General features: G+C 44.9%; 1 protein-coding gene across 2 annotated transcripts in view; it reads right to left on the bottom strand.

Annotated features, from left to right (window-relative positions):
* Positions 1-7,059: 7,059 nt before the first annotated feature.
* The window catches only part of Kit (KIT proto-oncogene, receptor tyrosine kinase), a 78,569-nt gene continuing 61,387 nt past the window's right edge, over positions 7,060-24,241 (bottom strand). The window contains exons 8-21 of one of the 2 annotated variants that reach the window (XM_006979721.4): positions 23,840-23,954; positions 22,007-22,200; positions 20,442-20,548; positions 20,217-20,343; positions 19,847-19,951; positions 19,631-19,741; positions 17,907-18,057; positions 15,942-16,033; positions 15,302-15,429; positions 14,185-14,307; positions 11,114-11,225; positions 10,903-11,002; positions 10,448-10,553; positions 7,060-9,351 (exon numbers count right to left, since the gene is read on the bottom strand). In XM_006979721.4, coding sequence (XP_006979783.1) covers positions 9,220-9,351; positions 10,448-10,553; positions 10,903-11,002; positions 11,114-11,225; positions 14,185-14,307; positions 15,302-15,429; positions 15,942-16,033; positions 17,907-18,057; positions 19,631-19,741; positions 19,847-19,951; positions 20,217-20,343; positions 20,442-20,548; positions 22,007-22,200; positions 23,840-23,954 — 1,703 coding nt within the window. In that variant the 3' untranslated portion in view covers positions 7,060-9,219. The remainder of the gene's footprint in view (positions 9,352-10,447; positions 10,554-10,902; positions 11,003-11,113; positions 11,226-14,184; positions 14,308-15,301; positions 15,430-15,941; positions 16,034-17,906; positions 18,058-19,630; positions 19,742-19,846; positions 19,952-20,216; positions 20,344-20,441; positions 20,549-22,006; positions 22,201-23,839; positions 23,955-24,241) is intronic. The other variant, XM_006979722.4, reaches the window with a different exon arrangement.

Genomic DNA, 24,241 nt, shown 5'->3' with positions numbered 1-24,241 from the left:
TTCTACTGAGATAGACTTGGAAGCCTGGTAAAATTCGCTTGACCTTACTTTCCTCGTCTTTGAAACCCACATAATTCCTGTCTCCTGAGGTGGTTGTGAGGATTAAGACCAAAATGTGCTTTAAATGCTTATAAATAGTCCCTTGAAGAAAGGGGGCTGAAGAGATGCCTTCAAGATAAGTAGTGACAAGAAGAGGCAAGATGGCGGACTTGGAAGTCCCTGGCAATCCCATTGTCTTTAAACTTATCTCTTGTGCATTTCAGAGACCAGAGGGGGTTTTATATTTTTCTTTGTTCTTGAGAATGTCATACATGTATACAATGAAACATGACTATAATCACTCCTCTACCCCACCCCACCCCCTGCCAAATACTCCCAATATGGTCCCTCCCAACTTCATTTTCTCTCTTTTTGATTGTTTGATAACCTACTAAATCCATTTAGTGCTGTTCCTATGTGTATGAGTGTATGGCCATCCACAACAGGTGAGTTTTAGAGAGAAGTATTTTATTACAGGGAATGTCTTAATTACTGTTCTATTGCTGTGAAGAGACACCATGACCAAGGTAAGTCTTACAAAAGAAGGCATTTAATTGGGGACTTGCTCACAGTTTCAGAGGGTTAGTCCATTATCATCATAGTTGATTGCAAACAGGTATGGCACTGTAGCCATACCTGTTTCTCTGTGTAGTTTTGGTGCCTGTCCTGGATTTCACTCTGTAGACCAGGCTGGCCTCGAACTCACAGAGATCCACCTGGCTCTGGCTCTGGCTCTGGCTCCCAGGTGCTGGGATTAAAGGCATGCACTACAGCTGCCCGGCAAAATCTGTACTCTTAACAAAACTACTTCATGTAGTTGCTAATTGATTGGCTCACCAAATGGGAACTATTTTTATATTACAATGGGTCCACTAGAAAATCTGGCTGAAGTAACAGAGAAAGTCATTTTCTTCATACCTGTTTTCTATACCACTCTGTAGGAGTAACACATAGCTTGATAAGAAGCAGCAATGCCTTAATGGGAAGTTTAGCACTCAGTCCAGGCATCCCGTTGCATAGACACAGGGTTTTCAGCTGCCCCAGAATGCCTATGCATACAAAAACAAGCAGCCATGAGGGAAGGCATTTGCCTGTCCTCATTCTTCATCTGCTACGGAACAAGAGCAACCGCTAAGCCACAGACCACAAAGAAAAAGGTCATTCTCATAAAAACACACCACAGTCCCACTGAAGAGCTCAGAAAAGCACGCACACTTCAAAGCCAGCCATGGAGGGAGACACGCGGATGAGCCACCACTCAAGAACACTCATTTCGCCCAGGAGGATCTCTGCCGAGGACCCAGCCCTCGTGAGGTCAAACCCTTCAGAGAAAACCCACATCATAAAAGCTGCATTCCACCAATAAGAGTATAATCAACAGTGGAGGAGACACATGGGGGGCGGCTTGTTGATCGGTAATGACAGAGGTGACGGCTGCTTTCAGGGGAGAACGATGCTTTCTCAGCAAGCGTGGAAGCTGAGATTCCTGCTTCGTCCTCCCTGTCAGTCCCACACCCCTCGGTGAATCCAGCACATTTATTTTCTCCCGAGGCTCAAATGAACAAGAGAGTTCTTTGAAACACAGAGGAAGAAGGGTATCCTGTAGGGCACGAGACGTTCATGAGACCCATGAGTGAAAAGCCGATAATCCTGGGACCTCGCTCATGTGAATGTTCAAGTCCAACCGCATTCTCACCATTATCTTGGATGAGTTAGCAGTAGACAGCAGAGAAGCCGTTCTGATTTCTTTACCTTTTTTTTTTTTTTTTTAATATGTTTGAAGGTGAAATGAAATGGCAAAATGGTCACCTGTGGCTGAGGAAAAGACAAGAGAGGGCTTGCTCTTATGCTAAACTGAACTGATGTTGCCAAAAATCTTAGGATGGGGTAGGGGCATCGCTCAATACTACAGTGCTTGCCTGGCGTGTGGGGGCTGGGTCTAGCATGGTCATAGCATTATGCCTAGCATAATGATAATAATCATAAAATAAATAAATTTTTAGTATTTAAGGGTGAAACACTGGAGCATTCTTTCCAACTACCTTACCATAGCCATCAGGTTTAGGTTAAGACAGCAAAGCTCTTAGAAACAAAATCTTTGTACCTTAGAGATGAGCAATACTTCTCCTACAGGATTGTTTAAGTGTGGGAGTGCAAAACAGAACACAGATTGCAGTGCATGGAGGCACTACATAAATTGTCATCATCGCTGATAACTATATGAACAAGTCAACCTATCAATTGTCATTGCTGTTTAAATGGCCAACAGACCTAGAAAGAGCTCAAAGACCATTAGTGAGTGAATCCATGCAAGGAGAACGGAAGCTGTGGCTTCATTTCAGAAAGCAAGAATAACTGAAAATAAACTGGTTAAAATGACCTCAATCTCTACTAACTGTAATCATGGAAAATTTTGGAATGACAGTAATTTAAAACTGGATGATCACAGGGATAGATGTACAAGAAAACCATTAAATACACACTTGCCATTGGTTAGAATTTATGGTTTATTAGTTATTTCTCAATGAAAGAATTAAAAATATTTTCCAAATATTTCAATTCTCTTTGAAAGAGAATTAAGAAAATAAGAAGAATAGAAAGCATGTTGCATTCAGCATAGAATGACAAGGAGAAAGTAAATGTGAAAAACGTATTAGGAGTTCAGGGCATGGCACACAGAGTGAGACTATCTAAGATGCAGGTGAGTCCCAGAAGGAAAGAAAGAGACAGGATGGGGCACGGGCAATTTCAAAAGAACTGATCGTTTTCCAGGACTGATTAAAAGCAGGCCGATAAAGTGCACATAGATTCAAGAAGTCTGTTATATAAAAAGAAACTCGAGTTTAGATAAACCATAATAAAGTATTAAAATCCAAAGACAAAGAGAAATATAAAAATAAAAACATAAGTATCCTCAAAATAGACTGAGCTGACTTCTAAGCATGTGTGTATGTGTGTGTGTACACTTAATGCACATGCATGTGTGCACACATAAGTGTGAAGGCCCAAGGTTGATGTTGGTGTCTGTCAATCTCTACCATCCTTTTTTAAATACAGTGTCTGTCACTGAACCTGGTGCTCACCAATTCGGCCAAATTGTCTAGCCACTAAACCCCAGGAACCCTTCTGTCTCCGCCTCCCCAGTGTTGAGATTACAGGCATATAATGGCTCACCTGGCTTTTATGCAGGTGCTGGGGATTGAACTCAGGTCCTCATGTTTCTGCTGCAAACACTTCTTACTTCAGGGCAATCTTCCCAGCTCTATGAGCTGAGTTCTCAACAGTCACGATGAAAATCAGAAGAGGGCAAAAGTGAATGTGCTATAAAGTACAGTCACTACTCTTGAATTCCATGTCAGTGAGAATGTCAAGATGGAAGATGAAGTCACAGACTAAGGAGCTTCGCCACCTTCAGGCCTTTACTAAATAAAAGAAAATAATCGCTCCTCTGTATTTAATACAAACAACTGAACTGTTTCTCCTGTGTGCTGAATCTTGAATAGCCAATGGTTAATCAAATGCAGTACCCAAATCAAAATGTAGAGATTCAACACCCAGACAAGGGCTACCAGATTTAGCATGCAAACTAAAGGGCACCAAGTTCAATGTGAATTTCAGATAAGCAATAAATAAACAACTGAGGAAGACGATCTGAGATGGCACTGATATAGTGAACGTGTGTCCTTATATAAGGGGGGCTTGGGGACACACACATGGGGGCAGGGGTGAGAGGGGCAAAGATACAGAAGCTAAGAATCTCCAGTCACCTTCCAGAAGATAGCAAACCCTCAGAGTACCTCCCAGAGTAGAGCAGACCCTCGGCGGCTGCCACACCCTGGTCCTGAACTTTCCAGCTTCCGGCATGCTTGACTACCGACCTCCTCTCCCGAATTTTGCAGAAGAGAATTTACATCCCTTTCCTTTCTCTCTGCTTTTCCCTCCGTGCCACATTCCTTTCCTTTCTGCCCTTGCTTGTAGGCCCTCCCTACCCTCTGTGGAGCAGTTGACCAGGTCTTGGTAAGGCACCCAAAGGAGTTCTCAACATTCCCTCCTCCCTGCTCACTGCCCAGAAGCCGCTTCCTCGGGTCCCACTCTAGCCAGTTTTGTCTTGGTTTTCCTGGGACCATTTTTTTCCCCAGATGGCTCCCCTTCCCACTGATGGGATGTTTATTTATTTGAGAACTATTAATTAGCCATTTGTGGAGCATTGTACTTACAGCTTTGGGGTCTGTGAGGGGGACACCTGTACTTCAGGGACATGCCTCAAGAATATAGGGACTTGTTGACCATTTGGGGGTGGGGTAAGGGTCAAGGAGAGGCAGCCCAGTCTCCCTCAGGACAAAGCCCAGTCCACCTGGATAAGCCTGGAGTTCCCAAGGCACCTTGGCTGGACCAGAGAAGGGCTAGGATGCATGAGTGATGTCTTCCAAAGACAGGAAAGCAGGAGATGTCAGCACAGGAAGACTGGACATTTGCTTTGACTGAAGTGAAGATTCGGATCTGGATGCAGTTTATAGTTCCATAGACTGCCAAGAGACAAGTCTTCAGGAACTCATAACCTTTTGGGCAATGTAATCTCTGTGCTGGCTAGATTTTTTTTTTTTTTCTGGTCAACTTGACACAAATGAGAGTCATCAGAGAAGAGGGAATGTCAACTGAGAAAATGTCCCCATCAGATGAGTCTGTAGGCAAGTGTGTGGGACATTTTCTTGGTCGATGATTGACACAAAAGGACCCAACCTATTGTGGGCAGGTGACCCTGGGGGGGGGTATAAGACAGAAAACTGAGCAAGCCATTGGGAGCAAACCACTAAGCAGTATTCCTTCATGGTCTCTGATTCAGTTCCTTCCTCCAGGTTCCTGCCTAGTCTTCACAATGGACAACTGTAAGCTGAAATAAACTCTTTCTTTCCCAAGTCGTTTCTTCGTCATAGTATGTTACCACAGCAATAGAAAACCATACTAGAACAATCTCCAAATGACTGCATGATTCAACACTAGGCAAGTACACCCTGTGGGAATACAGGTATTCTGTTAATTAAGACTAGATGAAGGGGAGACGGGAGAGATCAGAGCCAGAATAACTCTAGTTCAAGACAGAGCTGATGGTAAGAGCCCCCAGAAGCATGGAATGTTGTAGGAATTGAGAGCAACTTCCTACTGAGATGATTTTTGCTGGCCTTGAAAGATGGGGGCGTGTTGGGAAACAGGAGACATGAAGTGTGAGATTGGAAGCAGAAAGGAGAGTGGGGCATATGTATGGGCTAGTGAAGTCCAGAAGGGGAAGGAGTCTTGAATTACTGGCTAAGATGATGGAATTGTGACGAGAACATAGAAATTCCAACTGCAAAGTTGCCTTACACTAGGACAAGGTTCTTTGCATTTAGGAGGAAGGTAATAAAATTGGAAGCGGTTATTGATCTCCATGACATATACCATCACAGGAGTACAGCACTACTTTCTACTTACTACACCCAATTTACCATGCTGAATGCCTATGTATGTTTAGGCATACAAAGGGAGGTGCTAGTAAAGGTTTCCTGTTGGTGCATCATGGTACTTGTAGTACTTATAAAACCTACATTTCAAGGTCCAATCGGCTCAAATTCATACAGGAATAAATGGCTAGACCAAGACTCGAATTCAATTTGAACTTGGACAACAAGGGCCTGGGCCAGTGGGGGAAAGAAGTACAGACTGGTAACATGAGCTCCTTAACTGCTTCCAACTCAAGATTTCAAACACAAAAAGGATAAAGAGAGTGAAAGCATTTGGAAAGAAAAGGCCTCTTAGCTCTGTGGTCAGTTAACGTTCATTCCTGTTTGCAATAAGACAGTGGCCATCGCCTGACTGAAATGTGGATCTGTCTTCTAAATATATTGATACTGATATATATTGATACTGATGCCTTCCTAGTCACAAATTCGCTCCTGATTTGCAAGGTTTGTCTTCATTCCAGCTCATCTTCCCCCCCTTTTCTTCCCCTTTGGGGACACACTTTAGCAGGTGTACATGACATGTCTACACAGCAAGGCAAGACAGATGGTGTTTGGGCATATAACCTATTCTAGCATGCATGTAGGTTCATGTGTGTTGAGTGTGCAGGCACATGGACATGGAGGTCAGAAGCCAACCTCAGGTTAGGACTTGACTACAAAGGGCTAGACTGGCTGGTCAGTAACCCCATTTTCCCTTCTCCGCCTCTCCTGCACTGGGATTATAGGTGTGTATCAGATTTATAAGTGTGTGCCACCACACCAAGGCTTTTCTTTTCCCTTTTTAAAAAAATGAGTTCTGGTCATAGAACTCAGGTCCAATCCCTGCCTTGACTGACTGAGTCTCCATAACCCATTCCTAATAGGCTATATGGTGCATGGAAGTTCCTTGTCCCAGTTGGTTCCAATGGTCTGGTTGGTGCCTTCTGGTACCAAAGAATGATCCAGCCACAGGAGAGTAGCCTCCTCACATGCCACAGGGTTCCAAGTGAGGGCACTGAACTCTGTCTCAGAAGCCAGCAGGACCAGAACGCTGTCATTAGTAGAGCAAGAGAATCTACCTTGACTCATGGCGAGGTCACCTCACCTCAAACCCGACACCAACAAGAACATAAACTGCTTTCTTCAGCTCCCTGATACAACCTTGTACATTACCACTGAAGCTAATTTTTAGTCAATCTGTTTTAGGAGAAAACATGCTGCGTGGATTAGCTTGGACCACATGAAATTGCTGTTATTTACAGTTATTTTGCCAACAAATAGTCACTTCCCATGAATCAACCTAATGTTAATCATAGCTATGTGGAAAACTCTCCAAATGTTTTCTACATTTCTCAATTTAAATAGAGACCCCGGGTTGTAAGGATAAAAATAAATAGAACACACTAAAATTACTAATAGATGTCTGTTCAATTTTCAAGTACATAAATCCTAGTGTGATATGAGGGCCCTACATGTATTTCATGCAAATTGTGTACAGAACTTTCTAACCAGGTGAATGCACTTAAAAAACAAACAGAAAAACTTATTCGATTTATATATTTACATTTTTATTAGAATTCTTCAGAACTGTCAACAATTGGACAACATATCAGAAAAAAAAAACACATGAACCATAACATGTTTAAACTTGCACAGCTTATATATTTACACATAAAGTTACTGTATATATAAAAAATATTTTCAGGGACTCATGGGGCTTAGGAATATTCAAAAGACATTATTGCTACATTTCAATATTTACAAAAAAAAGCCACAAAATAATTCCAAACATTAAGCAACCGAAAGAAACATCTGACATCTGATGTAAAAAAAAAATTATAAAAATATAAACTTTCAAGAATATCCAAGACAAATTCTCAAAATGGTGTGCCCCTGAAGTACCTAGACATCCATAATGAACAGCTACTTTCCTTACTATAATCGAAGTCAATAGGAACGCAAAGGAATGTTGCAGACATTGTAGGGCAAACAGTGACAACCTCGTACGTGACGGACGACCCAACCTCCAAACCAGTTCACTTTGGAAAGGTGCTAGAGTGTAGAACTCCAGTGCAAATGGTCACTTCCAGGGTAACGGCCGCATGTCTCTCAATGTAGTCTAAGGAGGAAAGAACTGGGGGAAACCGTGAAGGCAACATACCTGAATCCTGCAAGACAACACGGACATCTTGCCATGTACACACTTATCACTTACACTGGACAGTGATGATGGCGGTAGGGGATGAGAACTACAAGGTCAGATCCAGGCTTCCAGTCTACGTTTTCCTGGAATGGCTGCACTATGTAAGGTCTAAGGAACGGGTACAGTATGCTGAATATAGATAAGAGTGTTCTAAGTGCAGGTGGATTACAAATAAATAGGTCCTTAAGCACTCCACTCTGCTAAGCTTCCGTGGTGGCTTTGGGTAAACTCTTCTGGACAGGGAGCCATGTGCAGGGCAACAGTGGTGAAGAAAGCTGTTACTCCTTGGGTACTGGAGGACCTCAAAGATTCAGGGCAACAAGGTCCCCAAAATATCTCACCCACACGCATACACACACACACACGCATGCACACACACATACACACTTAGATACTGGCCCGATGTCCAGGATGCGCCTATAAAAAAGGCCGAACCTAACTTTCACTTCCTGCTACATGAGAATCCAAACCAGGACCGCATTGTTTCCTCACTCGTGCGGGAATCACGGGGTACAAAGGTACCCTTTTCCAAACAGCAGGAGTGCCCTGGGCTGCAATGCAACTCTGAAGCTGGGGGGCTTGTTCTCAGCAATCTGCAGAGCAAGTACATTGGCTAAGAGGCTTTATAAAGATTGTGCTTAGCAGTTAACATTTTTCCTTTAAAAAAAAATGCATTAACTGTTTCCTTCAAATTTGTATGGCTCTTAATCTATTCTTACACACAGCAGACCTAATGCCAGGCTTGTACACAGAAACTAAAGCTTGTGGGGTTCCCCCCTCCAATGTATGAACACATACAACGTATTGATGAGTATATACAAATGCTGGCTAGGGAGGCCTTGTCTCCAATTCTACTCCCTAGCAGCGAACTCTATTTAAAAACCAGGTCAGTTGTACAAAAGCCTGTACGGCGGCCCACAGCAAAGCATCTTTGTTCGTGCTTCCGGGGCACTTTCTTTCACAGTCTAGGGCTCCTTCTCAGCATGAACTACTAGATTTCTTAAGCCCAGATGTTTCCAAGTGTCCTCTGTTCTAATAATGGTCTACTTTCCACACAAAGGGCCTGGGTTTCGCTTTCTAGTCTCGCTACAATCTCCCCGTCATCTTGGAGGGGCTTTCTCTAGGCCGAATGGGACTACTTCTATTCTGCAGATGAACTACTGGCCGTACGTTTCAGACAGACTCAGAGGAGCATTGCCAAGAACTCTGGGCACCTACCTTCCCCCTACCCTCCCTCCTCTAAAGCAGGAGTCCTGTTTACAGTAGGAGCTACTTTGCTATTGGGAAAATATATATACATACAGTTGGGACCTTCGCAGTGAGTGGGACGGTGGCGGCTGACAGCAGAAAAGCAAGGTTGATCAGCCACTAAAGTGTGCTCATAAAGACAGGATCACAGTGGGGTTGGGGTCGGGGGACCGGCTACCCTGAAGTGGGACACAAGTCAGAGGAAAAACAAAGCAACCATCATGGAAGCCAAAGAAGGGGTCTGACTGCCGCTCAGGCGTCTTCGTGCACGAGCAGAGGCTGGGTAGAGGATGCGCTGCTGCCGACCGAGTTGACCCGCACAGAATGGTCCGCCACCACGGGGTTCTCCGGGTTGGGGTTGAAGTTGGCTAAATTGGAGTAAATCTGTAGAGGAAGAGCCCACCGTCAAAGAAATCCAGCACGCCGAGGGAGGCACTCGCGGCTGCGGAGTGCCGAAGCCAAGGGTTCGGCGAGAGACGGTGTGGCCAAAACCCACAGTGGGTTTACACGTCCTTCGTCCTCCCCACACAAGAGGAAGTCATTTTACACCAGAAGTGTACAGTGTCTGCGATGCTGCTCGCTCTCCTCATGGCACACATCTGAGAGCGAGCACCGGGTAGCCTACGAGGAAGGCTTCCGGATCCCTAGAGCCCAACTGCAGCCCAGCTTGCGGGTGTGATTTGCCGCGACCCCCATGACTCTTCCAGAGGCCATTTGTCAGGAATCAAAGCACTTTGGGTGGAAAATGATGTTTCATCTGGAATGTGCTTTGATGCCCCACAGAGCAAGCATTAACCCCAAAGGATCAGTGGTGAGCTATTAGAAAGAAGACAGCTCCCAGCAGATAGCTCCGAGGGGTGTGTGTGTGTGGGGTGGGGGGGGGGGGGGGATGGACGGACGGACAGCTACAACAGAAATCTGGTCCCAGGAAAGATGGCTAACTCTTCCTTAAAAGCCAAACTGGAAATAATGGATTTAATTTCATTCCACACTCCTCAAATCACCGGGAGGGATGTCCTAACTTCAAACAGCCCTTCTACATGGCTGTGGGCATCTCAGCCATTGCCATGGGCTGGTTCCGGCTCTTGAAAGCTCACTTGACTGTGGTAACAAGGCTGTCTTCTCCCAGGCTTCCATTCTAGCTCACCCCAACCCACCCAGGATGAATGGCCCTGCCATGTGAGGAGGAGACCAGACAGTCCCATGATCGACATTCCAGGACAGGGAGGAAGCCTGGCCTGGCCTTATGATAACATCTAATTCCACAGATCTCAACACAAGCCCCCCTCCCCCATCTCACAGGATCTGAATGGCAGTGGAAGTCGGGGAGGGTGTGAGCAGAAAGAAGGGGCTTCCGTTGTTTTATTTCCACCCTCTGAAGGCCAGGGAGTCGGGGGAGATCAGTCCTTGTCCTGGAAGCCTGGGGACCACGACCCTAGGGCAAGGAGGAAGAGGATTCCCAGCCTGGCCTGTCACTCACATGCTTGGTGCTCTCTGAGATCTGCTTCTCAATGAGCTGCACGACCTGCTTGAACGTCGGCCTTTTCAGGGGATCAGCATCCCAGCAAGTCTTCATTACATCATACCTGAAAAATGGGGGTCCGATGTCCATCACGATGCCTTAACCTGCTGTCTGTTGTCCACCACACACACACACACACACACACACACACACACACACACACACACACACACACACACACGACAACTTCACTAACAAATCTGAGCTATGCAGCAGGGCGTGTGCAGTGCCATATACACAGAATAAAACCCTGTGCGTGTGAGATACTGTCAAAAGTTTCCGTACTATTGGTGACAAGAGAATATGAAAAGAACCACAGCCATGACATTTGAGCCAGGGTAGCCACCAAAGGAACCAAGTGACATTTCAATCTGTGAAATTTTCTGAGGAAAAGGCCCGTGTGGGACCCTTACATTTCTGCAGGTGCATGCTCTGGACTCAGCATCCGAAAGCCTTCCTTGATCATCTTGTAAAACTTGGAATCGACCGGCATCCCTGGGTAGGGGCTGCTTCCTGGAGCACAGAGAGGTGGCAAATCAGTGTTAATCCTGAGTTGGTAGGATACAGAGGACACCTCTAGAAACTGTTGCGCAATGAGGTAGTCTTTGGCAAGGAACATCTTACCTAAAGAGAACAGCTCCCACAGGAAAATCCCATAGGACCAGACGTCACTTTCAAATGTGTACACGCAGTTGAAAATGCTTTCCGGTGCCATCCACTTGACGGGCAATCGGGCCTAGGAGGAAACACAGAGATCCAACCAGTTAATGAAGAGGCTTAAATGACCAGACAGACAGCTGTGCTGATGCGGACCTGGCTGGAAGGCAGGGATGAGCACCACCTAACAAGACCTTGACGTTCCATGACCCCCAGCCACCCTCTTCCACTTAGGACTTAGCGTTCTAATAACGCCCTTTAAAAATGGGGGCACTGAGTCAGTATAGTAAATAAACTAAGAACATAGAAGTTCACCGGTTCTAACCTTTCTCCAATAATGGCCTCGAACAACGAAGACATGTAGAGTGTCACTCTTCCTCTGCCAACAAAATATATGGCCTCTCCCAATTAGAACTACATTTCTCAGCCTCCTCTGCAGCTAGCTAGAGCTAGACCTCTTAGTTGTAGCTGCTAAGATCCAAGTTCTATGCAGCGGCATGAGAAAAAAAAATACCCTTAAAATACCTAGGTTTATGCAGTGGGTTGGCACCCCTTCATGCCTCTGCCTTATGGACATGACTGCTGGCTATCTGTCTGACATCTTTGACCAGGATGAAGAGGGCTATGCACAGGAATGATAAAACAGAGAAAGAGAAAAGGATCCAGCGCTGAACTTTTTGTTGCAGAATTTCTCTGCCAACCCTTGGCCTTGATCCCTTGCTTTCTTTACTCTTGGACTTCTGCCGCCTGCAATCCAAACTATCCCTCACTCGCCTGCTGGAGAAGTTATCTAAATACAGAGAAGCCAGCCTCAGAATCACCTTGCAAAACAAAAATAACACTTCAGGAGTTGTTGCATGGGATAATAACTTACCAGGCAATGAAGGTAAAAATGCCTGATGGTGTCCGACTCACTAATAGGCACCCAGACCAACAAGCACCAGTGAGAGCTGTGGCTGGCTTTCTGAGGTGGGAAGTGGCAGAATTGGTGCTTACATCAGGAGACACTCAGGACCCTTCCACTCGGTCAAACCGAACTTACCATGACTGTGCCTCTTAGCGTCTGACAGGATTTCTCGATGTTAATCTGCCACGTGAAACTAAATCAATCCTTTAAATCCATTTAGGACTGAACACTAGGCAGAGAGCCTCTTCGAGGGCTAAGGTTATTTTAGTGTGGGGTTGGGGTAAGGAATGATGCAAACTATAAAACTTATCTACCATCTAATCCCAGATTTTATGCTGCAATTCCAACCAGGACTGTTAATTTAGGATTGATGAGTGTCTCAAGGGTGCTGGGTATCTAACAAAAATTAACTTCTAAGTGAAGTCTAGCATTTTCTAAAACTATAAAAAGCAGTAAAAGAGGACGAGTCCTCTGCAGCCCCCAGACACCTTCACATTCAATCTCAATATTTCCTGGAATCTCAAAACAAAACTTGCACTCACTATCATTTTGAAATTAGAATAGCTTTTATGATATGTTGCTCCATACAATAAAGAAGCACGTACGTTGTCTACCATAAATTCTCTTTTCAAAATCTGGTCACTGCCATCCACCATACCTGCTTTCCTTGGTTAAATCTAAGTATTCTGTTCATTTGAAATGGTATTCTGACAAGGGACCCATAGGCTACCCTGGACTCAGAGCCCAGGGTGGAAAAATAATGAAGAATTCTCAAGAACTGAAAGAATTTTCAGAGAACGAAGAGACTGGGCAATGACTACAACTTCAGCTCCCACGCAGCACCATGTCATGTGCATTTCCTTGCTTTCAACTCCCTCAAACAACTGGTTAGTTCAACGAACGAACCTGTCACCTGCAGAGTTAGCCAGGGAGGCGCTGGGACCCAAGCTCTATCCTGATGGTTTCGTTTCCAAACCACAAAGAGGAATGAGAATGGGCCTGTGTTGAGACCTCTGCCAAGCACTAACTCCTTTAACTACTGAGTAATTACCTCTTGTCAGTTACACACCCTGCAAATGGGACCAGATCAGGACTCAGCCAGCCTGGGCCGAGACACTCCATTTCCCTATTATTTGCCCCTATATCAACATTCAGAGGCCGAAATACTAAAGCATTTTCCATTTTCCTTCAAGTATTAAGCCAGGATGGGTAGAATTTGGTCTTATCAGTTCTTCTGAAGAAAAAAAAAAAATCTGACCTTGCTAGAGCCTTTTCAGAACTGTATGACTGAGCTAGGATATAAAGCCAGCAACACCTTTACAAAACCAAGTTGTGCACAGCCTACCAACAGAGTACCATGGTGATGAAAGAGAAGGCACTGCATCATCGTGACAGACACAAAACTTGACCTCCAGGAATAAATATGGACTGCTCAAATGGCCCTGGGAAAAATAGGCACCGAAGAATATATATCTAGGAGGTTATGGCCTTCCATACCCATTGGCTCCTATTGACTATGCTATCTCAGATATAAATCACTGAAATATACTACACCTTAGTTTCTCCTGCTATAAAAATTGGAAGACAATGTGTTCTAAGGCACGGGTGTGTTTGAGGTTATAGAAAAGGCCGGTGGTGAAATATAGCACTTTGAAAAATTCACTATGTTCCACAAACCAACCATTATTTATGAGTCTACTTAATAGCCCTACACTGACTACGAGACCCAGCATTCCATACAGCTAACTCTGATACCATCTTAGACTGTAGTCATTTTCACATGGTATTTCAACCTCAAAAAAAAAAAAAAAATTGCCTACTGTGACCTTCAGGTCTACATTTGTTACAGTTGAGCAAAATCAAATTCATTGCTATTCTCAGACTATAATGAAAATTAAGGCTATTTCTGTTTCCTTCACATGCCCCCTAATTACATAATTATAACTAAGAATTCTATTATCAAATGTAAGTGGTAGTAGTGCTCAGCACTCCGTTTAAATTTTGCTAAAAAGCTGGCATTACAAGGTAGGGGCTGAATTATGGCGATCATAGAAAACAATTTTGCCTCAAAACTGGATACAGGATACCAAAACGCTCTGTGTAGACCCATCGAACAGAGAAAGGTACTCACGTTTCCTTTAACCACATAATTTGAATCATTCCTGATGTCTCTGGCTAGACCAAAATCACAAATCTTTGTGATCCGACCGTGAGTGAGGAGAATATTCCTGGCCGCCAAGTCTCTGTGAATACACTATTGGGGTAGAAAGAAAATTGACAGCCATTCACATCAGCTCTCAAAGAGAAAACTATTTTTAATACTACAATGCTGTTTACATTAAAAAAAAAACAAAAACTTTTGTTTTAAAGTATTTAGTACACCAAAAATAAAAAGTATGCCGCAAATGATATGCACATTTTGTGTTTCACACGATCAGAACTCTAATTACTATAATTGCTTCCCAACCCAATTCTAATAAATGTCTTTCTCCCCCTCCGACTGCTTTCATTCATACGAAAATGTATTATAAATAGTCAAACTGCATTTCTAAGCTGAAAGTTCATTTGGTATGCATCTCTTTGAATGTCTTCTCCTAAAAAAAACACCATTTCACAGCTTCAACTTGATATCTCCCAAGGACATAAGGAAGGAGGTCTTCATTTCAACCCATCTCTCAGTTTGGTTGTTGCCTGGAAATGTCACTCTTGGGTGATTCCTTTCTCCTGGGGGATACCTCTGTCCCTACCAGGATCAGGCTCCAGCCTTCTCTTCCCACCACCATCCTTTTCTTAACTGTTCTTTGCTCTCTCTGACCTCTTACTTCCTGGCACTCCATACATACAGCCTGTAGGGCCCCCCCTGAGAGAGCCCAGCTGTGCGCTGTAGTAATAGCGAGGCCCAGAGAGGCCCACTCCGGACTCCCGCATTGGCTGATAAAACCATTATCTTTCCATTTTCTACAAGTGTATCCCACATCTTGAAGCCAAAGTTTTAAATGAATTCACTGCATATAAAAGAATATTCATGGAAGCTCATTTAGACAGGTTTGCACTTTCAAGCTTATAAATTAGAGCAGGGACTCCAAAGAGACAGCAGTTGGAACGTGAAGAAACGAAATTTCCTCTGCTTTTGGTTACCACACTTCAAAATGACACTCTGCATTCTAACTAGGACTAGAGAAATGTTCAAGTTAAAAAAAAAGGGGGGGACGGACTCTGTGCCTCTTTCGAGACTCACTGCCACTCACATTCTTGGAGGCTAGGAACGCCATGCCCTTGGCCACCTGGTAGGAGAAGCTCAGCAAGTCGTCCAGGTCCAGAGCCAGCTCATCATCTTCCATGATGGCGGGAGTCACGTCTCTCTCTATATACGAGTCTATGAGGAAGGCAGGGGTTTCTTAGCAATAAAAACCTTAGCGGGAAAGGAGAGGCCAGGAGCAGTCACGGTACCAAAGACTAGCAATGAATGAACAGAGTGAACTCCTGGGCCAATCACCTCCTCAGGGAGAAGGAAAGGTGGACACTGAGTCACAAAGTCAATAGCTAGCCAATAATCCCCGATAGGGTTTCAGAATCCTTAGGACAATGGTGGGTCCATTTTCAAAACCTCGCAGATAACAGTAAGATATTAGATATAAAAACATGCATTTCTCTGAAACATCTACCCGTGAGCCCTAAGTGCCACTGACCACCTGCTTGGCCGCAGCAGGTTATCCCTGGGAATGATGTAGCCATTCCACTTAGTGGGAAAGAGGCAGAAATCCTCGTACCACATTTCTTGAAACTCAGCGCCTGACCCCCAGCCCCTATCCCTGAGACAAGATGAAAACGTGGTCTGACTACAGTCCCTGCATGCCGGGTTGTTTTGGCTGCTTGATAGAGACCCACCTATTCTTGCAGATCTCCTTTTGTCTGTCTTGGTTGGCACAACGTAGGAAACTCCGGGCTTCATGTCCATGTACTCATTGGTACTGTCACTGCTGGAGAGATGAAACACCCAAGTCAGAACTCAACAGAACTGGAAAGGGGACACAGCCCTGGCACTGTCGGGTCAGGCGGCAGCTCTTCCCTGCTGCAGCAGACAGCAGACTGATTTTATGTCAAGAACGGTAATGCAACCGCTGAAGGAAAAGTTTCAAATGGGTTCTGTGAGATACGAGTATTTACCCTTCGATATTAAGGTCTAATTTACCATTCACTATTAAGGTCCAATCCTCAGGAATGTCTTTTTTGGGGGGTAGGGAGGATCAGGTTAGAAGAGACCCATCTCCAGCTATAGTGGATTTAATGGGAGACAAGGAGCCAAAAACTGTTACCTCACATTACTTCAGACTCTAAATTAGCCCCTCGTCAGACAAGTGGGAAGCTAGCAAGGGACTTCCAAGACATGTGAAGGGGGAGATGGTGAGCACACAGCGACTGAGGGAAAAGGTTTCAGAAAACCAAGTTTGGTTCAGATAAACACCAATAATTTGGATGATTTTCTAGACCATCTGGACCTCTTGAATCTGCAACATTTGGCTGGAGAGTCTTCAAGATTTCTAGTACTTCCTGCCTCTGATTAGCATGGAAACACCATGACAACAACCTCCTTCAGAGTGTGCTGGTGGCTCCAACCCCATATGGGATCCCAAAGCGCAAAGAACACCACACAGGACAGAACAGTGCAGGCCCATTATTTCAGTAAGTTAAAAAACACACGCAGGGCCCGCCCAGGCTCCAGCCTAGAGGCAAAGTGGCTCCTGCCTCTTTATGAGGAGTCCGTGTTCAAGAGAAACTAACCAAAGACGGGTTTTGTGGCATTCACTACCACGAGAAACGACTAAAGCTTACAGGACTAAAATGAAAAGACAAAGCTTCACTTGATATTTTCAACTTTAGTGGTGGGAAAAGGCTTCACGAGATAACTGTTCATCCGCATCTACTAAGGTCTCCTTAAAAGTCTAGAATTAAGACTTTGGAAGACAAAAGCCTGCCGTCTAAAAACAGAGTGCACTTCCTAAGCAATTTCATCATTTTAGTTTCTGGTGCGAGGATTTGAACCCAGGGCTGAAAGGAAACATGAAAAGAGGTAAGATCTACCACACAACTGCAGGAATTGCAAGGGCTAAAGGTACGAATACGATTCCCACTGGCCTGGAGGACCTGGGGAGGCTCCTTCTATGGTGGATCTCAAGCACTCTTGAGAAGAAAGGAGACACAAGCCACGGTAGAGATCTCTACTCTGTTTGTACATCCAACTCGTTTTTCTCCAAGGAATTTGAAGCTGCATACACATCACTCTTTACGTCGTCATCCTTCAGACCAATGTCAAAGGGGTCCAGAATTCAAACAATGGTCTTTAGTAACGATGTCTTCATAACACAATAGAGTGAGGGGGCCAACCAGGGACACAATAACAATGCCGAGGACCAGAAGTCTACACATGGAAATGTGCTCACTGCTCTTGGCCATTCAGCTCAGCCCCAAAGACTTACTATGACTGCATGGTAGCATTTACCTTCTTCCCTGTCAATAACTCCACTATGAGGGTACCTACAGACCCAAGCTCAGGAACACAAGAATGGAAACACAAGAATGGAACCACGGTAAAAAGAAACAGGTAGAAAAGGCATTTGGTTAGGGAGAACAGAAACACGCAATAAAAGAAATCAGTAACAATCTCAATTTGAATCTTCAAGGGTACTAGCTGAACTTCTGAAATAGTGAGTCGCGTGTAAATAATTTAATAATTCCGATTTCACACCTCAGAGTACCTCAGTTCATTTTTTAAAGAATCAGCCTTGATTGCAAACCCTCATGACCCCACGAACTGCCTGTCTACAGCTGACTGTTTATGCAAATCGGCCTTACCAGGAAGTCTCCTTTGAATGCAGAAGGTTCTTATAAAGTGCCGCCTCTGCCTGGTCGTCTTGCTTTGAGAAAATAAATGAATCACGTTTTCTTCTCAAAAAATTCAGAAGATCACCATAGCAACAATACTCCGTAATGACCAGGGTGGGCCCTATGAGGATATAATAAAATGTTAGCAAGATGCAAGAAACACTATAGATAATCCTGCCTCCTGTTGAAACCCCAAGGGTGACCGCGGCTATTAACATGCAGCTTCAGTGGCTAAGCCTTCTCAGGCCCAACATAATTCTATCTATTAACATCACTTATCAGAAGAGCAGCATTGTGTCCCGTGAAATAAAACAAGCAAGCCCCTTTCTACCGAGATGTCTAAGTGACACGAACATTAGGGGCCAGACGTGACTGCTGGCTTTGCGGCCACAAGTGATGACTTTCAAAGGTTCTCCTGTGATCAAGCTTCCTGCCGGGACCCTTTGATCCACTTCTGACTCCGACAGGTTTTTGTGTCCTTGCTGTAACGTTATGATGAAAATGAAGAACCCGAGCTGTAGCCCGGTAGGGAAGTTAACCACATGGAAGAGTCAGCTAAGCCCAGGCTCCATGGAAAAGTGGGCAAAGAACCTGAAGCGCCCCGTTCTGCTGAGCGTTACAGGTTATAAAGAGGGTTGGTGCTCTGGATGTTTAAAAGCACAGGTCCGAAGTTAACAGGCAATGAATTACCGTGGGTAGAAACCGTCTCATGAACAATTCGTGGCGTGATGAAGCACCAGTTACAGGGGCTGTTTTGAGACACTATCTAAACCTGTCTACTGTCCTGTGGCTCTCTGGAGACAGACCACCACGGCTCACTCTACACACCTTTGTTCCTCTAGAACAAAATGCCTTCTGCAAACGTCAAGACATCCTTGAGGGGAACACTGACTAAGGGGTTAGAATTGGAAGCTTCTTTTTAATAGAAGTGAAGAGCTTGCTCTATTTGGTATGCATTTGAGAAGTGGGAGGCCCGGGGCTACTTCCAGTTACAGCAGGCAAATGAACATTAACTCCTGAGTGACTAATTATGACCCAGCAATATAGAAAAGCTTTAAGATCAGAAAAGCCTTCTGCGTGGGCCAAGCCAGCGAAGGGCCTATGCTGATGTAGCATCCATGAGAGTATGTTGCACATATCCTGGCTATTCCCTGCCTTGGAATACAACCAAAAGCTATATCCCTGTACCTGTTTAAGGAGGAGGGTATTATAATTCAATACATGCGTGCAATGTTTAATGAGCAAAGGAGATTGTGAGCGGCTCTGCACAAAGAAAAATCCTGTGTGTTCTCACACATTTGTGGAAGTTAAAATGTTGATCTGCAGAGAGATGGATAGAGGTCCCTAAGACCAACGAAGGGGAGGGGGAACGAGAAGCTGAGTAATGTGCCCCAAAATACAGTCGTGGGGAGTGGTTCCAATGCTCTACAACACAGTGTGTAGACCACTATAGCTTGCATCTCAAATAACAAGACGACAGGAAGTCTGAAGGCTCCCAACACACAGAAATGATAAAAAAAATAAATAAATAAAAAACAAAAAAACAAAAAACTACATTCTTAGGAAAACCAAAAACAAACAAAACACTAGGTTAAAAAAAAAAAGTCTCCCAGAAAGCTTATAATTAAGCACTTCCCAAATCCTATTTTGATAGCTGGACAGACGGGAACAGGTGCTGTAGACACAAGACTCACCTCCCACGGTGCATGCTCCAAGGAGATTCACAATATTCATGTGATTGCCCAGGTAGCTTAGGACCTTCAGCTCTGACATGAGCGCCTCTCTTTCTGTTAAATGGGCACTTGCTAAAATGGAAAACACTGTATCTTAGCAAAACAAACAGAAGAAAAACAACCCCGTGAGGCAAACTGGTGGTGGGCACAGGTAGCGAATGGCCCGCAGTCACTTACGCTTGAGCATCTTCACGGCGACCGTCATGGCAGCATCTGACTTAATCAAGCCATATGCAGTGGCCTCAACCACCTTCCCGAAGGCGCCAGCACCCAACGTCTTCCCTTTAGAAAGGAAGACAAGGTCAGCGGGAGGGACCCGATGGACACATTGCGCGGTTCCAAAGTCAACAAGGCAACTGAAGGCGAATGTGTCTGGAGACACTTCACCATAGTGCTCTTTTTGCTAACCCAGCCAGCTCCAGTACGGTTTCACAAAGCACTTCTTGTTTCAGGTGAAACAAGACAAAGGAAGCCAGGACAGGTTCCTTAAAACCATTGTTATGTATACACAAGAAAGCTGTGTGGAAAGCCCCTGCTTCATACTGACCAAAACTCAGCCTGTTTCTGGGAAACTCCCATTTGTGATCATAAGGAAGTTGTGTCGGGTCTATGTACACATAATTGTTTCCATTTATCTCCTCGACAACCTTCCATTGTACTTCATACATGGGTTTCTGGAGGAGAAAGAGAAAGACACGTCACTGTTTAACCATCGATGCCTCGGCCATCGCGGCAGGCATCCGGGAGAGAGAGCGAGCAAATCAATGGTCACCTGTAAATATTTGTAGGCGAGAACCATCACAATAATGCCCATCAGGCCAGCTGTGATCACAAAACCAATGAGCAGTGGTGTGAACAGGGTGTGGGCCTGGATTTGCTCTGCAAGAGAAGAGAATTGTGACTGTCAACCGTTGGCAGGACGACAGCCTGGCCGCCACCACCTGTCCCAAACTGAACCACTTCTCTCATGGCGCATGCAGGGAACACATCCTACTCTTGGGGTTCAAATGCATCATCCCTTCCTCTCTTTCCTTCCTTCTTTTTTATTTTATTCTATTATCATTGATGTTGTTACTTTGTGCTAGGGATGGACCTGGGCAAGTGACCTAACATTGCACTATATCCACACCCCCATGGTGTAATGCATGGGCATGGGCATCTTTCAAGACCTAAGTGGAAGCCAGACTACAGAGAAAAGGAACTTTCCGTAGCACACACAGAAGGTTACGCTGTTTGTAATGAGAAGCACCATCTGAATGGACTTCCTTTCTGGGTTTCTTCTTTCTGCTCTCTTATGCTTTCTAAATGTTCTACACTGAGCATAAATGTCTTTTACAGAGAGGAAAGGCATTTTTGAAGCATCCTTCTCCTTGCTCTGTCTGAGAAAAGTAACAACACGCACGGAGAGTAGTGCTCTGATTCTGCCCTTCCTTCTCCAAAAACTGAGGACATGCAGCTTTTCAGCATGAGCCCTACGGCCACTACTAAATACCACAGAAACTGGGCACTAAAAGAAACTCAGGTGCCCAGTACCCTCGTCTTATATGTGCGCATTCGGTCATGTGGCCTGCTAGTCACTCGGGAAGCACAATGTAAAGAAAGAAGTGGCTGGACAAGGCATGTAACTCACAGAAGGCCATCTACACAGCATGCACAAAGCTCTGTACGATTCTGACAGTGAAGACTGGCAAGCATGTATAAACATAAACACACACACAAATAAAACTGGGGAAAAATCATTTGCTGACAAAATCATATAAAGGATACTGTTTATATTTTGAGACATATTTAACAAAGTGTGACTCATCTTAAATAACTAAAATTTTTAATTGAATTTAATCACTTAGTTAGTTAGTTAATTGGTTACTTGAGACAGGGTTTCCTCTGTGTAACCCTGGCTGTCCTGGAACTTGCTTTGTAGACCAGGCTGGACTCAAACTCACAGAGATATACCTGCCTCTACCTCCCAAGTGCTGAGCTTAAAGGCATGTGCCACCACATCCAACGAATTAAAATTTTAAAGTCTCCTAATTATATTTTTTATGCATAAGGCAGGAAGGTTCCCAATGCTCAACTTAACTGGACGTATATAACTTGTCAAGAAGCTCATACAAACACAAAAAGAACAGGTAAAGCAGAACGGTTAAGATTACACTGGTAAAAGCATGGGCTCCATCAGCAGACCAGCATGGAATGAGAGCCTGTGAGTTTGATGACAGCATGGTATGACGTAGGCATTACCAGAAATGACATGACCAACACTGGAATGGAGTTAAGATCATGGTATGGGACACAGAGCCTAAGCATCCCCTTGAATTGGATTAAAAGGAAATATACCTTTGTTGTTACCTTTAAATGCAAAGTTAAAGAAGGCGGAGCTCTTGCCCACATCGTTGTAGGCCTTACACTCCACCGTGCCGTTGTGCCGGAAGACACCGGAGTCTATGGAACTCCGCACCACCAGCTTTCCAAATGGCGACACAGATCCGTTCTGGATCTGTACATCCACTGGTGGGACGGGAACGGCACACCTACAACAAAAGAGAGCAACAGTGTGGGGGCGCGGCTTCCACCAGGACACCACATAAAGCACGTGACACCTCTGTCCGGCACACTTGTCTGACTGGAAACGCAGACCCAATGAAAACACCCTTTCCCAGCGGTCAAGGCCGGGGTGGCCCGAGAATGAATCCCTTGGGGCCCTGTGAGTGTGGGAAATACTATGGAAGAGCCGAAAGAGAGAGTGAAGGTTCAGAGGTTGGACAAGGACCTGTGTCCTGACCCCTCCGAGTGCCCGACCCGCTGAGTTTCGCCAGGTTTCATCAATTCTCCCCTGTTAGGTTTCTAGGGCCGGACAGTCTCAAGGGCGGCCGAAAGAAATGGGCTCAAAAGGCCCCCAGCAACAGATGCCGCCCCACCACAGACTCTTGGAAAGAAACAAATTTGGAAAGGGGGAGTGGTGGCTGAAGGTAAAGAGTGGAGAAGAGGAGATCAGAAGAAATCAACAAGAACGGAAACAAGAAAGACTCAGAAAGTGCAGTAGGGAGGGGCCTGGGGCCCGGAGTCGGAAGCACATCCCATGTGTGTGATGACCACTCGGGCTGCAGGGATCTTCTCTTCAGAAGACATCCCCGGACACCTCTTTTCCATTGCATACTAAAGGCTGACATATGTCAGGCGCTCACCTGGTCCGCTCTCTCTCCCTACCCTCTAAAATTCGGATACACCCAGGCAGAGGCGTGGGTGCAGCCGAGCACGGTGTACGCTAGACCAGCGTTTACCACAGGGTTAACTTCCATGTAAACGTGTTGCTGAGCACATGATAATCACGCAGGCTGTGTCATGGAGGGCACAACCTTCAGAGGTTTTATGCAACCCCAAACAAAACATTCTGCTAAAACCCACACCCAAACAGCAATCCCACATAACCAATCCTGACGTGTCGGCCTACAACGTCTCCCATGAAAAATAAAATGTCCACTGCTATTCTGACTATTCATGAAGCCAAACTAAGCTTTGGAAGCAGGAGCACAACGTGGTGTTTCATGTGTAAAAGTGGCACGCTGACCCCATTTTCATCTTCAGGTAATGTGAGAGGACAATTTAAGGCTTAAGTGCGGGCAGCGAGGGAAAGCCACACAATGGCAGATGTTCCTTGTTTCGGGGGCTGGGCACCTAATCAAGGAGAAATACTTTTTCAAATCCATTGCTCACAAACGCCATATGTATGTTGTAATTGTGCGATCATTACTTTTTGGTTACTTGGCAATTAACTTCTGAGGTAATTTTTTTCATGATAACTGCAGCCACATTTCCCACACACATTACCTCCTGTGTATAGAATGGAAATCTAATTACTCTGTCCTGGGAAATTGCTTTATCTACCTGCAGGCTAGAAATTGCATGATAAACCCAAAAAGATAACCACCAAAATAGAGAAGCCATTCAGTAATCATTTTTCAAGCAAACAAAATTAATGTCGACCAGGAAAAATATAGCCATTATCCCCTTCTTAAAAAGCCACAAAGATATAGGAGAAAAAGAAATAATCAAAATGTAGCTTTTTTATTCTAAAAAATAAATAGTAAGTCTGAAAACACATTTGAAATGCAACTGAATTATAGCCCTTGCCTTCTGAATTTTAAGCAGTGCCAAAAATAATCCTCTTACCTTTGCTCTGCTCCCGTACAGAAATACCAGTCTATTGTGGGCTCCGGGAATCCCGCTGCCACACACTGGAGCATGCCATTCTTGAGCCTGTCAGACGTCAGGATCTCTGGTTTTGCTGCAGGAAGAGAAATAGCCATATGTCAGTCTGCTAAACATCCCCGGATGATTCTCTCCCTTCTTTCTTCTCCCATCCCTAGGTCCTTCAGGAGGCAGCCAAGGAACCTGACTTGCCGCTCTCCCAAACACCAGGGATGGGAGATACCCAGGGTGGCACGAGGGTTCAGTGGGGTGCCGTCCATGGCATGGACCCTCCCCATCCACCGAAGGCACAGGGATCCTGAGGAGCTCTATATGGCAGAGGCTGCCCAGATCAACCTGGCTGGTTTCTGCTTCAGGTCAAAA

This window comes from Peromyscus maniculatus, chromosome 10 (assembly GCF_049852395.1).
Source record: "Peromyscus maniculatus bairdii isolate BWxNUB_F1_BW_parent chromosome 10, HU_Pman_BW_mat_3.1, whole genome shotgun sequence".
Lineage (NCBI taxonomy): Eukaryota > Metazoa > Chordata > Mammalia > Rodentia > Cricetidae > Peromyscus > Peromyscus maniculatus.
This window is presented reverse-complemented; position numbering and strand designations above follow the sequence as displayed.